General features: G+C 47.0%; 1 protein-coding gene across 1 annotated transcript in view; it reads right to left on the bottom strand.

Moving 5' to 3' along the window:
• The window catches only part of LOC124024582 (EH domain-binding protein 1-like), a gene marked incomplete at its 5' end in the record, with an annotated part of 62,781 nt that overhangs the window by 10,539 nt on the left and 35,328 nt on the right, over window positions 1–16,914 (bottom strand). The window contains 3 exons of the mRNA XM_046338481.1: window positions 4,559–4,850; window positions 6,141–6,296; window positions 12,410–12,517. Coding sequence (XP_046194437.1) covers window positions 4,559–4,850; window positions 6,141–6,296; window positions 12,410–12,517 — 556 coding nt within the window. The remainder of the gene's footprint in view (window positions 1–4,558; window positions 4,851–6,140; window positions 6,297–12,409; window positions 12,518–16,914) is intronic.

Here is a 16,914-nt window from a genome sequence, read left to right on the forward strand (position 1 = left end):
TTAATTTAGAGTTTACCCAAGAGAACTGTACCCCACCTCCACAACTCACCAAAATGGAAGGTTTAACTAATTGTAAATTGCTGTTCGACAAGGAGTCATGAGGCAGTATTTTGTAGTGAGAGGGGGTGAAGAGGGATGGAGGACGGAGGTGAGGGGGATAGAGGGGGGATAGAGGGGGCAGACAAGCAGAAAGAATGCAGGGAACAACCGAGTCCTTGTTTTTGAAAGAGCTCCCAAGTCACTCTGTGTCTTAGAGTTGAGGGGGCCTTGTGTTACTCGCACAAGGTTACACACATACATACAGACACACACACAAAGACAAACACAGATACAGACACACACACAAAGACAAACACAGATACACACACACAAAGACAAACACAGACACACACACAAAGACAAACACAGACACACACACAAAGACAAACACAGATACACACACACACACACACACACACACACACACACACACACACACACACACACACACACACACACACACACACACACACACACACACACACACACACACACACACACACACACACACACACACACACACACACACACACACACACACACACACACACACACACACACACACACACACACACACACGAAGACAAACACAGATACACACACCAGGGTTTCTATTAGCCAATTGACTGCTTTTGTCCTTTTTAGTTGCCGATAAATCAAACTGTTGCCGGGCAGAAATGACAAGGAGAAGATAAATAATCCCATAGTTCTTTTTATTAATCTGACGTAAATACATTTGACCGTCATGCTTATCGGTCTATAGGTAATTTGCATAATTTAGCGGAAGTAAATTGGCCTGTGTGTATTTTCATTGGTCATCGCGTATCTTATTTATCCAACACAACTATCACACGCGCACAGCGTTCAGAGACTATTTTGAGGGGGATTTCTCCTGCATCTCCTCGGCTGGTTGCTGCCGGAGTAAAACATGCTGTTAATAAGCCCATGCATTGCGCCAAAATGCTAAATGCAATCACGTGTTAAACACAGTTATGGTGCGCGATTAAAAAAGAGCTATTTTTATTTCTCAACTGGTAGTTGAAGCGCGCCTCCCATTCACCATTCAGGTGCAGGCGACAAGCTCAGAGCGCTTCATTCACCCCTTTACAATGTGAGCCGGAGGCAGCGTGCACTCTGAAAATACTTCATTGTCTGTAACCTGAATGTTTTATTTCATATAATGAAGCATGTCTAACCTTGCTTCATAAGGAGCCTGTAGCCAAAATCTGACCGTGGAAAAGTGGAGGCAAATATTTTATAGAGTTACTAGGGCGGCGCGTGAGTTTCAAGTTTGGCGACGCTTCAAATGTATCTTATCATTTCTACCGTTTCGCGTGTCAGTTCTGATTATCATATGCGCATTTTCGTGTTTAATATCAATAATAACCTTCTCGTTTCTCAAAATCATTGTCACGTGGTTAATCCTAAAAATGCTACAAATCTAAAAAGTTAAAATCACCAGCCTCTGTTACATGGACACATTGATACACTGTGATCCAGCCTCTGTTACATGGACACATTGATACACTGTGATCCAGCCTCTGTTACATGGACACACTGTGATCAAGCCCCTGTTACATGGACACACTGTGATCCAGCCCCTGTTACATGGTCACATTGATACACTGTGATCCAGCCTCTGTTACATGGACACATTGATACACTGTGATCCAGCCTCTGTTACATGGACACATTGATACACTGTGATCCAGCCTCTGTTACATTGATACACTGTGATCCAGCCTCTGTTACATTGATACACTGTGATCCAGCCTCTGTTACATGGACACATTGATACACTGTGATCCAGCCTCTGTTACATGGATACATTGATACACTGTGATCCAGCCTCTGTTACATTGATACACTGTGATCCAGTCTCTGTCACATGGACACATTGATACACTGTGATCCAGCTTCTGTTACATTGATACACTGTGATCCAGCCTCTGTTACATTGATACACTGTGATCCAGCCTCTGTTACATGGACACACTGTGATCAAGCCCCTGTTACATGGACACACTGTGATCCAGCCCCTGTTACATGGTCACATTGATACACTGTGATCCAGCCTCTGTTACATGGACACATTGATACACTGTGATCCAGCCTCTGTTACATGGACACATTGATACACTGTGATCCAGCCTCTGTTACATTGATACACTGTGATCCAGCCTCTGTTACATTGATACACTGTGATCCAGCCTCTGTTACATGGACACATTGATACACTGTGATCCAGCCTCTGTTACATGGATACATTGATACACTGTGATCCAGCCTCTGTTACATTGATACACTGTGATCCAGTCTCTGTCACATGGACACATTGATACACTGTGATCCAGCTTCTGTTACATTGATACACTGTGATCCAGCCTCTGTTACATTGATACACTGTGATCCAGCCTCTGTTACATGGACACATTGATACACTGTGATCCAGCCTCTGTTACATTGATACACTGTGATCCAGCCTCTGTTACATTGATACACTGTGATCCAGCTTCTGTTACATGGACACATTGATACACTGTGATCCAGCCTCTGTTACATGGACACATTGATACACTGTGATCCAGCCTCTGTTACATGGACACACTGTGATCAAGCCCCTGTTACATGGACACACTGTGATCCAGCCCCTGTTACATGGTCACATTGATACACTGTGATCCAGCCTCTGTTACATGGACACATTGATACACTGTGATCCAGCCTCTGTTACATGGACACATTGATACACTGTGATCCAGCCTCTGTTACATTGATACACTGTGATCCAGCCTCTGTTACATTGATACACTGTGATCCAGCCTCTGTTACATGGACACATTGATACACTGTGATCCAGCCTCTGTTACATGGATACATTGATACACTGTGATCCAGCCTCTGTTTACATTGATACACTGTGATCCAGTCTCTGTCACATGGACACATTGATACACTGTGATCCAGCTTCTGTTACATTGATACACTGTGATCCAGCCTCTGTTACATTGATACACTGTGATCCAGCCTCTGTTACATGGACACACTGTGACAGCCCCTGTTACATGGACACACTGTGATCCAGCCTCTGTTACATTCACATTGATACACTGTGATCCAGCCTCTGTTACATGGACACATTGATACACTGTGATCCAGCCTCTGTTACATGGACACATTGATACACTGTGATCCAGCCTCTGTTACATTGATACACTGTGATCCAGCCTCTGTTACATTGATACACTGTGATCCAGCCTCTGTTACATGGACACATTGATACACTGTGATCCAGCCTCTGTTACATGGATACATTGATACACTGTGATCCAGCCTCTGTTACATTGATACACTGTGATCCAGCCTCTGTTCACATGGACACATTGATACACTGTGATCCAGCTTCTGTTACATTGATACACTGTGATCCAGCCTCTGTTACATTGATACACTGTGATCCAGCCTCTGTTACATGGACACATTGATACACTGTGATCCAGCCTCTGTTACATTGATACACTGTGATCCAGCCTCTGTTACATTGATACACTGTGATCCAGCTTCTGTTACATGGACACATTGATACACTGTGATCCAGCCTCTGTTACATGGACACATTGATACACTGTGATCCAGCCTCTGTTACATGGACACACTGTGATCAAGCCCCTGTTACATGGACACACTGTGATCCAGCCTGTTACATGGTCACATTGATACACTGTGATCCAGCCTCTGTTACATGGACACATTGATACACTGTGATCCAGCCTCTGTTACATGGACACATTGATACACTGTGATCCAGCCTCTGTTACATTGATACACTGTGATCCAGCCTCTGTTACATGGACACATTGATACACTGTGATCCAGCCTCTGTTACATGGATACATTGATACACTGTGATCCAGCCTCTGTTACATTGATACACTGTGATCCAGTCTCTGTCACATGGACACACTGATACACTGTGATCCAGCCTCTGTTACATGGATACATTGATACACTGTGATCCAGCCTCTGTTACATTGATACACTGTGATCCAGTCTCTGTCACATGGACACATTGATACACTGTGATCCAGCTTCTGTTACATTGATACACTGTGATCCAGCCTCTGTTACATTGATACACTGTGATCCAGCCTCTGTTACATGGACACATTGATACACTGTGATCCAGCCTCTGTTACATTGATACATTGATACACTGTGATCCAGCCTCTGTCACATTGATACACTGTGATCCAGCCTCTGTTACATTGATACACTGTGATCCAGCCTCTGTCACATTGATACACTGTGATCCAGCCTCTGTTACATTGATACACATTCATCCAGCCTCTGTCACATTGATACACTGTATGGGTCCAGTGCATTTCTCAAATGGCCGTTAAATTAAAATCTTCCCATTTCCTAACAGAAACCCTGACACACACTAGAGAACAAATTCACTTTATGACATCATCCCCAAATCTCCTCTCTTTACCCCCCCCACATCCCCCCTGTAACTCACTCATCCAGTTGGTCCTCTGGTGGTGGGTTGGTGTCAGCATACAGGTACTTGCTCATATCCACCGGCCTGACCCCCTTCCTCCCCCTGGGTTTGGGAGCCTCCGACTGCTGGACCTGGGGCCCCTGAGGGTCGGGGACTAGGTCTGGGTCCTGGTCGGGCTCGTCAAACGGGTTGTACTCTGTGAGCGAGTGTGTGTTTACTTCGTCCTCGTCGAAGGGGTTGGAGGGTTCCTGGACATAGTAGGCCTCTGGGTCCTGTCGGAGGCTGAGGGAGGGGGGCAGGGAGGGGGGTCCTGTGACAGAGAGAAAGGGCGAGAGAGAGAGATGGGTCAATACTATCTTAGCTGTCTGTCTGTCAGTATTCTGCTTTACTGACAGAATACATAAACACACAGGATTCACAATGCTACGTGACATTTCTTGACATCTCGACAGCAACAAAAGGGTAACATTTAGTTTGCCAGGCACTTTATAAACAACCTCAGAACAATAAAATAAATATTTCAAAAACTATGTCATTGAACTTGGACTGAAAACACAATGTAAAATATAAATATAATATAGGATAATAAATCAGTCTTCGATGTCGACCCCATAATAATGTACACCTACATTATGTGGACACCCCTGTCCCAATGCATAGTGCCAACTGTAAAGTTTGGTGGATGAGGTATAATGTACACCGCCATTACGTGGACACCCCTGTCCCAATGCATAGTGCCAACTGTAAAGTTTGGTGGATGAGGTATAATGTACACCGACATTACGTGGACACCCCTGTCCTAATGCATAGTGCCAACTGTAAAGTTTGGTGGAGGAGGTATAATGTACACCGAAATTATGTGGACACCCCTGTCCCAATGCATAGTGCCAACTGTAAAATTTGGTGGAGGAGGTATAATGTACACCTACATTATGTGGACACCCCTGTCCTAATGCATAATGACAACTGTAAAGTTTGGAGGAGGAGGTATAATGATCTGGGGCTGTTTTTCACGGTTCGAGCCCCTTAGTTCCAGAGAAGGGAAATCTTAACCCCACAGCATACAATGACATTCTAGACCATTCTGTGCTTCCAACTTTGTGGCAACAGTTTGGGGAAGGACATTCCCTGTTTCAACATGACAATGCCCCTGTGCTCAAAGGGAGGTCCATGCAGAAATGGCTTATCGAGATCAATGTGGAAGAACTTGACTGGCCTGCACAGAGCCCTGACCTCAACCCCATCAAACACCTTTTGGGATGACTTGGAACACGGACTGCGAGCCAGGCCAAATCGCCCAACATAACTAATGCCTGTGGCTGATTGGAAGTAAGTCCCTGCAGCAATGTTCCAACATCTAGTGGAAAGGCTTCCTAGAAGAGTGCAGGCTGTTATACCAGCAAAGGGGGGGCACAACTCCATATTAATGCCTATGATTTTGGAATGAGATGTTCAACGAGCAAGTGTCCACATGCTTTTGGCCATGCAGTGTAAATCAAACTGCTAAAACCCCTAGTCCCTTATAGACAGGTAGACATACAGTACAGAGAGAGACAGAGAGAGACAGAACAGGCATATAGAGGTCAAAGGTCAAGCCTACCATCATCATCATCATCACCGAACGGGTTGAAGTGATTGGTGTGTTCCAGGTGGGAGGGGTCATCAATATCATCAGCCGGATCTTCGAAGGGATTGGAGCAGAGGGCAGGGGGTGTGTCCTGATCCTCCTCCAGGAAGTTCAGCTTACTGATCAGCTCTGTCGCCATGGGAACCAAAACAATGCAGGAACGAAAGAACAAATTTAGCAAAACAAAAACAAACAAAAAAAAGGAAGGAAAATAGTTCAAACTAGCGGAAGAAAACGAGATGAAACATCCTCACAACCAAAAAACCCTGATGAAAGAGTCAAAATGAAGACAAAACAGACAGAAATAAAAGAGTACAAAAACTATCTGCACTTTGGAGTGAACCTCTGAGTTCATTTGGTTTGCAGAAGTATTCCTTCCTTCTGGTAAAAGGTGACTGGTTAATGCCTGTCCATCGCTGTCCAGCTTCACTACAGTTGGAGTCCAGCAGAGATTGATGGAACCGGGTTGCCATGAGAACCACTAGTGCAGGCTGGGAGTTGCTACAAGAGATTCATCTTCTTCCTCATCAAGACAACAAAGCCTGTCTAGGTTGTGTGTGTGTGTCCGTGTTTCAACAGTGTGTGAGAAACAAAATGCTAACTGTGTGTGCTTCTGAATGTGGTATGTAAGCGTGAGAAAGTCTATTGCCAGAGTGAGTGAGATGATGAGCGAGTGTGTGTGTGTGTGTGTGTGTGTGTGTGTGTGTGTGTGTGTGTGTGTGTGTGTGTGTGTGTGTGTGTGTGTGTGTGTGTGTGTGTGTGTGTGTGTGTGTGTGTGTGTGTGTGTGTGTGTGTGTCTGTGTGTGTGTGTGTGTGAGAGCGAGCGAGAGTGTGGGAGAGTGTGTGAATACGTAGTGAAGTGGTAGTAGCTGATAAGGTGTGGTATTTCTCCTGCTGCATTCTGGGCCATATTAGGCCATCATTGTCACAAGTGGCAGCAGCATTGTGTGTGTGTGTGTGTGTGTGTGTGTGTGTGTGTGTGTGTGTGTGTGTGTGTGTGTGTGTGTGTGTGTGTGTGTGTGTGTGTGTGTGTGTGTGTGTGTGTGTGTGTGTGTGTGTGTGTGTGTGTGTGTGTGTGTGTGTGTGTGTGTGTGTGTGTGTGTGTGTGTGTGTTGTTTTCTCTATGGTGACAAAGCAACACCATAAACGAGGAATATGACTGATCATTGGTTCACTACAAATTGCAGACAAAAGGGGAGGTTCAGGGTTCGGGGCTTGGACACCAAGAGGGCAAACTGAAAAGGGCAGAAAACCAGCCAATGAAAAACCAACCAATGTACTAAATGTAATCTGAAGTGGAACACGAGAACACCAGGCAACACGACTACATCACCAATGGTACAGAGAGGGAGAGAGAGAGAGCTAGGGCAGGAGAGAGAGCTAGGGCAGTAGAAAGAGAGAGAGCTAGGGCAGTAGACAGAGAGAACTATGGCAGTAGAGAGAGAGAGAGAACTAGGGCAGTAGAGAGAGAAGTGGGGCAGTAGAAAGAGAGAGAGCTAGGGCAGGAGAGAGAGCTAGAGCAGTAGAAAGAGAGAGAGCTAGGGCAGGAGAAAGCTAGGGCAGTAGAGGGAGAGAGAGCTAGGGCAGTAGAGGGAGAGAGAGCTAGGGCAGTAGAGAGAGAGAGAGCTAGGGCATGAGAGAGAGAGAGAGAGAGAGAGAGAGAGAGAGAGAGAGAGAGAGAGAGAGAGAGAGAGAGAGAGAGAGCTAGGGCAGTAGAGAGAGAGAGAGAGCTAGGGCAGTAGAGATAGAGAGAGAGAGCTAGGGCAGTAGAGAGATCTAGGGCAGGAGAGAGAGCTAGAGCAGTAGAAAGAGAGAGAGCTAGGGCAGGAGAGAGAGCTAGGGCAGTAGAGGGAGAGAGAGCTAGGGCAGTAGAGAGAGAGAGAGAGAGCTTGGGCAGTAGAGAGAGAGAGAGCTTGGGCAGTAGAGAGAGAGAGAGAGCTAGGGCAGTAGAGAGAGAGAGAGAGCTAGGGCAGTAGAGAGAGAGAGAGAGCTTGGGCAGTAGAGAGAGAGAGAGCTAGGGCAGTAGAGAGAGAGAGCTAGGGCAGGAGAGAGAGAGAGACCTAGGGCAGGAGAGAGAGAGAGCTAGGGCAGGAGAGAGAGAGAGAGCTAGGGCAGGAGAGAGAGAGAGAGAGCTAGGGCAGGAGAGAGAGAGAGAGAGCTAGGGCACGAGAGAGATCTAGGGCAGGAGAGAGAGCTAGAGCAGTAGAGAGAGAGAGCTAGGGCAGGAGAGAGAGCTAGGGCAGTAGAGAGAGAGAGAGCTAGGGCAGTAGAGAGAGAGAGAGAGAGAGAGAGAGCTTGGGCAGTAGAGAGAGAGAGAGCCTGGGCAGTAGAGAGAGAGAGAGAGAGCTAGGGCAGTAGAGAGAGAGAGAGAGCTAGGGCAGTAGAGAGAGAGAGAGAGCTTGGGCAGTAGAGAGAGAGAGAGAGCTTGTGCAGTAGAGAGAGAGAGAGCTAGGGCAGTAGAGAGAGAGAGCTAGGGCAGGAGAGAGAGAGAGAGACCTAGGGCAGGAGAGAGAGAGAGCTAGGCAGGAGAGAGAGACCTAGGGCAGGAGAGAGAGAGAGCTAGGGCAGGAGAGAGAGAGAGCTAGGGCAGGAGAGAGAGAGAGCTAGGGCAGGAGAGAGAGAGAGCTAGGGCAGGAGAGAGAGAGAGAGCTAGGGCAGGAGAGAGAGAGAGCTAGGGCAGGAGAGAGAGAGAGAGCTAGGGCACGAGAGAGAGAGAGAGCTAGGGCAGGAGAGAGAGCTAGGGCAGTAGAGAGAGCTAGGGCAGTAGAGAGAGCTAGGGCAGTAGAGAGAGCTAGGGCAGTAGAGAGAGCTAGGGCAGTAGATAGGGCAGTAGATAGGGCAGTAGAGAGAGGGCAGTAGAGAGAGCTAGGGCAGTAGAGAGAGCTAGGGCAGTAGAGAGAGAGCTAGGGCAGTAGAAGGAGAGAGAGCTAGGGCAGTAGAAGGAGAGAGAGCTAGGGGCCGTAGAGGGAGACAGAGAGCTAGGGCAGTAGAGGAGAGAGAGCGAGTAGGCAGGAGAGAGCTAGGGCAGTAGTAGAGAGGGAGAACTAGGGCAGTAGAGAGAGAGAGAGAGAGAGAGCTAGGGCAGTAGAGAGAGAGAGAGAGCTAGGGCAGTAGAGAGAGAGAGCGCTAGGGCAGTAGAGAGAGAGAGAGAGCTAGGGCAGGAGAGAGAGAGAGAGCTAGGGCAGTAGAGAGAGAGAGAGAGAGCTAGTGCAGTAGAGAGAGAGAGAGAGAGAGAGAGAGAGAGAGAGAGAGCTCGGGCAGTAGAGAGAGAGAGAGAGCTCGGGCAGTAGAGAGAGAGAAAGAGAGAGCTAGGGCAGTAGAGGGAGAGAGAGAGCTCGGGCAGTAGGGAGAGCGAGAGCTAGGGCAGTAGAGAGAGAGAGAGCTTGGGCAGTAGAGAGAGAGCTAGGGCAGGAGAGAGAGAGAGAGAGCTTGGGCAGTAGAGGGAGAGAGAGCTAGGGCAGTAGAGAGAGAGAGAGCTGGGCAGTAGGCAGGAGAGGGAGAGAGAGAGCTAGGCAGGGCAGGAGAGGAGAGAGAGCTAGGGCAGGAGAGAGAGAGAGCTTGGGCAGGAGAGAGAGAGAGACCTAGGGCAGGAGAGAGAGAGAGCTAGGGCAGTAGAGAGAGAGAGAGCTAGGGCAGGAGAGGGAGAGAGAGCTAGGGCAGGAGAGGGAGAGAGAGCTAGGGCAGAGCTAGGGAGAGAGAGCTAGGGCAGTAGAGAGAGCTAGAAACAGAGAGAGCTAGGGCAGGAGAGAGAGAGCTTGGGCAGGGGAGAGAGAGAGAGCTTGGGCAGGAGAGAGCTAGGGCCGTAGAGGAGGGAGAACTAGGGCAGTAGAGAGAGAGAGAGAGAGCTAGGGCAGTAGAGAGAGAGAGAGCTAGGGCAGTAGAGAGAGAGAGAGCTAGGGCAGAGAGAAGAGAGCTAGGCAGTAGAGAGAGAGAGAGCTAGGGCAGTAGAGAGAGAGAGAGCTAGGCAGCAGGAGAGGGAGAGAGAGCTAGGGCAGTAGAGAGAGAGAGAGCTAGGGCAGGAGAGAGAGAGAGCTTGGGCAGGAGAGAGAGAGAGACCTAGGGAGGTAGAGAGAGAGACCTGGGGCAGTAGAGAGAGAGAGAGCTAGGGCAGCTTGGGCAGAGAGAGAGAGCTTGGGCAGGAGAGAGAGAGAGACCTAGGGCAGTAGAGAGAGAGAGCTAGGGCAGTAGAGAGAGAGAGAGCTAGGGCAGTAGAGAGAGAGAGAGCTAGGGCAGTAGAGAGAGAGAGAGACCTAGGGCAGTAGAGAGAGAGAGAGAGCTAGGGCAGTAGAGAGAGAGAGCTAGGGCAGTAGAGAGAGAGAGAGCTTGGGCAGGAGGAGAGAGAGAGCTTGGGTAGGAGAGAGAGAGACCTAGGGCAGGAGAGAGAGAGCTAGGGCAGTAGAGAGAGAGAGAGCTAGGGCAGGAGAGGGAGAGAGAGCTAGGGCAGTAGAGAGAGAGAGAGCTTGGGCAGGAGAGAGAGAGAGCTTGGGCAGGAGAGAGAGAGAGACCTAGGGCAGTAGAGAGAGAGAGACTAGGGCAGTAGAGAGAGGGCTAGAGAGAGAGAGAGCTAGGGCAGGAGAGAGAGAGAGAGCTTGGGCAGGAGAGAGAGAGAGACCTAGGGCAGGAGATAGAGAGAGCTAGGGCAGTAGAGAGAGAGAGAGAGCTAGGGCAGGAGAGGGAGAGAGAGCTAGGGCAGTAGAGAGAGAGAGAGCTAGGGCAGGAGAGAGAGAGAGAGCTTGGGCAGGAGAGAGAGAGAGACCTAGGGCAGTAGAGAGAGAGACCTAGGGCAGGAGAGAGAGAGACCTAGGGCAGGAGAGAGAGAGAGCTAGGGCAGTAGAGAGAGAGAGAGCTAGGGCAGGAGAGGGAGAGAGAGCTAGGGCAGTAGAGAGAGGGAGAGAGAGCTAGGGCAGGAGAGAGAGAGAGAGCTTGGGCAGGAGGAGAGAGAGACCTAGGGCAGGAGAGAGAGAGAGCTAGGGCAGTAGAGAGAGAGAGAGCTAGGGCAGGAGAGGGAGAGAGAGCTAGGGCAGTAGAGAGAGAGAGAGCTAGGGCAGGAGAGAGAGAGAGAGCTAGGGCAGGAGAGAGAGAGAGAGCTTGGGCAGGAGAGAGAGAGAGACCTAGGGCAGGAGAGAGAGAGAGCTTGGGCAGGAGAGAGAGAGAGACCTAGGGCAGGAGAGAGAGAGAGAGCTAGGGCAGGAGAGGGAGAGAGAGCTAGGGCAGGAGAGGGAGAGAGAGCTAGGGCAGGAGAGAGAGAGAGAGCTTGGGCAGGAGAGAGAGAGAGAGAGAGGGCAGGGCAGAGGGAGAGAGAGACCTAGGGCAGGAGAGAGAGAGAGAGACCTAGGGCAGGAGAGAGAGAGAGACCTAGGGCAGGAGAGAGAGAGAGACCTAGGGCAGGAGAGAGAGAGAGCTAGGGCAGTAGAGAGAGAGAGAGCTAGGGCAGGAGAGGGAGAGAGAGCTAGGGCAGTAGAGAGAGAGAGAGCTAGGGCAGGAGAGAGAGAGAGAGCTTGGGCAGGAGAGAGAGAGAGACCTAGGGCAGGAGAGAGAGAGAGCTTGGGCAGGAGAGAGAGAGAGACCTAGGGCAGGAGAGAGAGAGAGCTAGGGCAGTAGAGAGAGAGCTAGGGCAGGAGAGGGAGAGAGAGCTAGGGCAGGAGAGGGAGAGAGAGCTAGGGCAGGAGAGAGAGAGAGAGCTTGGGCAGGAGAGAGAGAGAGAGACCTAGGGCAGGAGAGAGAGAGAGACCTAGGGCAGGAGAGAGAGAGAGAGACCTAGGGCAGGAGAGAGAGAGAGAGCTTGGGCAGGAGAGAGAGAGAGCTAGGGCAGGAGAGAGAGAGAGACCTAGGGCAGTAGAGAGAGAGAGCTAGGGCAGGAGAGAGAGAGACCTAGGGCAGGAGAGAGAGAGAGAGCTTGGGCAGGAGAGAGAGAGAGCTAGGGCAGGAGAGAGAGAGAGACCTAGGGCAGGAGAGAGAGAGAGAGACCTAGGGCAGGAGAGAGAGAGAGAGACCTAGGGCAGGAGAGAGAGAGAGCTAGGGCAGGAGAGAGAGAGAGACCTAGGGCAGGAGAGAGAGAGAGAGACCTAGGGCAGGAGAGAGAGAGAGAGACCTAGGGCAGGAGAGAGAGAGAGCTAGGGCAGGAGAGAGAGAGAGAGCTTGGGCAGTAGAGAGAGAAATGAGAGTTAGAAAGAACAAGCCAAAACAGTGAGAACGAGTGAGAAAGAAAAAGAGAAAAGGTTGAAAGTTGAAAACAGAAAGACCTTGGGAGGGAGACCGAGCGCTGCTTGGCCTTTTACTAGCCAGCTTTAGGAAGTGGTCCTCAGGGTCTCCGGCTAAGCAGCTGAGAGCATTGAGCTGGTTTACCATCTCTGAAAACAACCAGGCCAGAGAGCAGGAAGGGAGGAGAGCAGTGAGCAGAGAGAAAACATACAATACACACATATAGTCAGAGAGGTTATATGTGTGTTAGGTAGTAGAATATCATATATGTTGAAGCCTAAGAGTGTACATATATTCACATATAGTCAGAGAGGTTGTATGTGTGTTAGGTAGTAGAATATCATATATGTTGAAGCCTAAGAGTGTACATATATTCACATATAGTCAGAGGTTATATGTGTGTTAGCCTTTACATTAATGTGCTATACCTAAGAGAGCACATATACAAGTAACTGTCAAAATAAAGGAAACACCAACGTAGTGTCTTAACAGGGCGTTGGGCCACCAGGAGCCAGAACAGCCTCAACGTGCCTTGGCATTAGACTCTACAAGCATCTGGAACTATAGAGGAATGGCAACACCATTATTCCACGAGGCATTACATCATGCAGTGTTTTACCAAATGGTGTTGGAAAACACCGTCTCAGGCGGCGCCCCAGAATCTCCTACGAGTGTTCAATTTGGGTTGAGATCTGGTGACTGAGACGGCCGTGGCATTTAGTCAACAACGTTTTCATGCTCTTCAAACCATTCAGTGACCATTCGTGTCCTGTGGATGGGGGCGTTGTCGTCCTATGGGCCAAGATAGACAAAATAATGACCTGCTCAGCATTTTTATACATAACGGGATGTTAATTGATTAATTAACTCAGGAACCACACCTGTGTGGAAGCACCCGTTTTCAATATACTTTGTATCCCTTCTAGTGTTTCCATTATTTTGTCAGTTACCTGTTTATTACAGAACGTAGTTGTGTTTGCTTTGGTAGCAACGCAGGGGCTTAGAGACAACATATATTCAGAGTCCTGTGGGTGTGTGTGTGTTAGAGAGCACATATATGTGGAAGGCAAGAGAGCACATATATTCACAGACTCGTGTGTGTGTGTGTGTGTGTGTGTGAGTTTGATATTGAATATACCTAGCCATATGTAGAAGGTTAAGAGAGTACATATATATTCACAGACTCGTGTGTGTGTGTGTGTGTGTGTGTGTGTGTGTGTGTGTGTGGTGTGTGGTGTGTGGTGTGTGTGTGTGTGTGTGTGTGTGTGTGTGTGTGTGTGTGTGTGTGTGTGTGTGTGTGTGTGTGTGTGTGTGTGTGTGTGTGTGTTTGATATTGAATATACCCAGCTATATGTAGAAGGTTAAGAGAGCACATATATATTCACCAAGTCATTGTTAGCACATACTGTACATGTTAAGAATAAGAGAATGCATAGACACTAATAGAACCCTGTTAACTTTGCCTTGCTAGCCCAGCTAATACACACGTATACTGAACACAAATATAAAAACACAACAAGCAACAACTTCCACGATTTCACTGAGTTAAAGGTCATATAAGGGAATCAGTCAACTGATATGAATTCATATCTATGGATTTCACATGACTGGGCAGGGGGGCGCAGCCAATCAGAATGAGGTTTTCCCCCACAGAAGGGATTTATTACAGGGAGAAACACTCCTCAGTTTCATCAGCTGTCCGGGTGGCTGGTCTCAGACGATCCTGCTGAGGTGAAGAAGCCGGATATGGAGGTCCTGGGCTGGTGTGGTTACACGTGGTCTGTGGTCAAGGCCGGTTGGACATACTGCCAAATTCTCTAAGACAACGTGGACGCGGCTTATGGTAGAATAAAAGAAAATGAATTAATTCTCTGGTGGACATTCCTACCGCCAGCATGCCAACTGCAAAACTTGAGACATTGTGGCATTGTGTTCTGTGACAAAACAGCATATTTTTAGAGTGGCATTTATTGCCCCCCCCAGCACAAGGTGCACCTATGCAATGATAATGCTGTTTAATCAGCTTCTTGATATGCCACACGTCAGGCGGATTAATTCTCTTGGCGAATGAGAGACGCTCACTAACAGGATTGCAAACCAATTTGTGCACAAAATAAAGAGAAATAAGCTTTTTGTGCGTATGGAAAATTTCTGGGATCAGTTATTTCAACTCATGAAACATGGGATGAACAATTTGTTGCGTTTCTATTTTTATTCAGTACATATGTAAAGTCTAAAAGCAAACATACATTCATGGACAGTAGCGGTATCTGCAGGGGGGACTAGATATATAGTGCTTTCATTTCTAAACCAGATATATAAGAATTTATTCTTAGCTGACTTACCTAGTTTAATAAGGGTTACATTTAAATAAATAAAAATATATACACTACTGGTGAAAAGTAGCCATTCCAGGTGAAGCTGGTTGAGAGAATGGTTACTACATGATTCAATATGTGTTATTTCATAGTATTGACGTCTTGACTATTATTCTACAATGTAGAAAATTGTAAAAAAATAAAGAAAAACCATTGAATGAGTAGGTGTTCTAAACCATTGAATGAGTAGGTGTTCTAAACCATTGAATGAGTAGGTGTTCTAAACCATTGAATGAGTAGGTGTTCTAAACCATTGAATGAGTAGGTGTTCTAAACCATTGAATGAGTAGGTGTTCTAAACCATTGAATGAGTAGGTGTTCTAAACCATTGAATGAGTAGGTGTTCTAAACCATTGAATGAGTAGGTGTTCTAAACCATTGAATGAGTAGGTGTTCTAAACCATTGAATGAGTAGGTGTTCTAAACCATTGAATGAGTAGGTGTTCTAAACCATTGAATGAGTAGGTGTTCTAAACCATTGAATGAGTAGGTGTTCTAAACCATTGAATGAGTAGGTGTTCTAAACCATTGAATGAGTAGGTGTTCTAAACCATTGAATGAGTAGGTGTTCTAAACCATTGAATGAGTAGGTGTTCTAAACCATTGAATGAGTAGGTGTTCTAAACCATTGAATGAGTAGGTGTTCTAAACCATTGAATGAGTAGGTGTTCTAAACCATTGAATGAGTAGGTGTTCTAAACCATTGAATGAGTAGGTGTTCTAAACCATTGAATGAGTAGGTGTTCTAAACCATTGAATGAGTAGGTGTTCTAAACCATTGAATGAGTAGGTGTTCTAAACCATTGAATGAGTAGGTGTTCTAAACCATTGAATGAGTAGGTGTTCTAAACCATTGAAATGGTGTTCTAAACCATTGAATGAGTAGGTGTTCTAAACCATTGAATGAGTAGGTGTTCTAAACCATTGAATGAGTAGGTGTTCTAAACCATTGAATGAGTAGGTGTTCTAAACCATTGAATGAGTAGGTGTTCTAAACCATTGAATGAGTAGGTGTTCTAAACCATTGAATGAGTAGGTGTTCTAAACCATTGAATGAGTAGGTGTTCTAAACCATTGAATGAGTAGGTGTTCTAAACCATTGAATGAGTAGGTGTTCTAAACCATTGAATGAGTAGGTGTTCTAAAACTTTTGACCGGTAGTGTATATGAAAATAACCTTATATAAAAAGACGACATTCTGCACTGTCCAATCATATGAATAATTTGATCTCAAAACCAAAATGCTGCACTGTCCAAAGTGTATATTCGCAGACAACTGCAGCTACCAACTAGCATCTATAGTTAGTCATGCTAGCACTATGCTACCGCATCTAGCACTATGCTACCGCATCTAGCACTATGCTACCGCATCTGCCGCTACAAATTACTAGCTAGGCTAACTAGCATCTTTAGTTAGTCATGCTAGCACTATACTACCGCATCTCCCGCTACAAATTACTAGCTAGGCTAGCTAGCATCTTTAGTTAGTCATGCTAGCACTATACTACCGCATCTCCCGCTACAAATTACTAGCTAGGCTAGCTAGCATCCTGGAACTGATCTAGGTTGAAGATACCCAGGTTAGAATAAAAAGTAATTCCACAAGAAAGCTTTAGAATTTTTTCTTTCATATTAATGAATTATTCACCATTATTCACCATTTATTCATTTAGAATTATTCACCATTTTTGCAGAGTTGTGGGATACTACAATCCTCTTGTCTTAACCTTTGTTATGTACAACCTAGGGACTAAGGCAGTGTTTCCCAAACTCAGTCCTCGGGACCACAAGGAGTGCACGTTTTGGCCCCTAACATGACACAGCTGATTCTAATAATTTAAGCTTGATGATTAGTTGATGATTAGTTGAGGGGCGGCAGCGTAGCCTAGTGGTTAGAGCGTTGGACTAGTAACCGGAAGGTTGCGAGTTCAAACCCCGAGCTGACAAATCTGTCGTTTTGCCCTGAACAGGCAGTGTTTCCAGGCCGTCATTGAAAATAAGAATATGTTCTTAACTGACTTGCCTGGTTAAATAAAGGTAAAAAAATAAAATAAAATAAAAAATTATTTGAATCAGCTGTGTAGTGTTAGGGGCTAAAACCAAAACCTGCACCCTTTGGGGTCCCCAGGACCGAGTTTGGGAAACGCTGGACTAAGGGAATGACAATG

The sequence above is a fragment of the Oncorhynchus gorbuscha genome, unplaced genomic scaffold (genome assembly GCF_021184085.1).
Source record: "Oncorhynchus gorbuscha isolate QuinsamMale2020 ecotype Even-year unplaced genomic scaffold, OgorEven_v1.0 Un_scaffold_1933, whole genome shotgun sequence".
NCBI classification, from domain to species: Eukaryota; Metazoa; Chordata; class Actinopteri; order Salmoniformes; family Salmonidae; genus Oncorhynchus; species Oncorhynchus gorbuscha.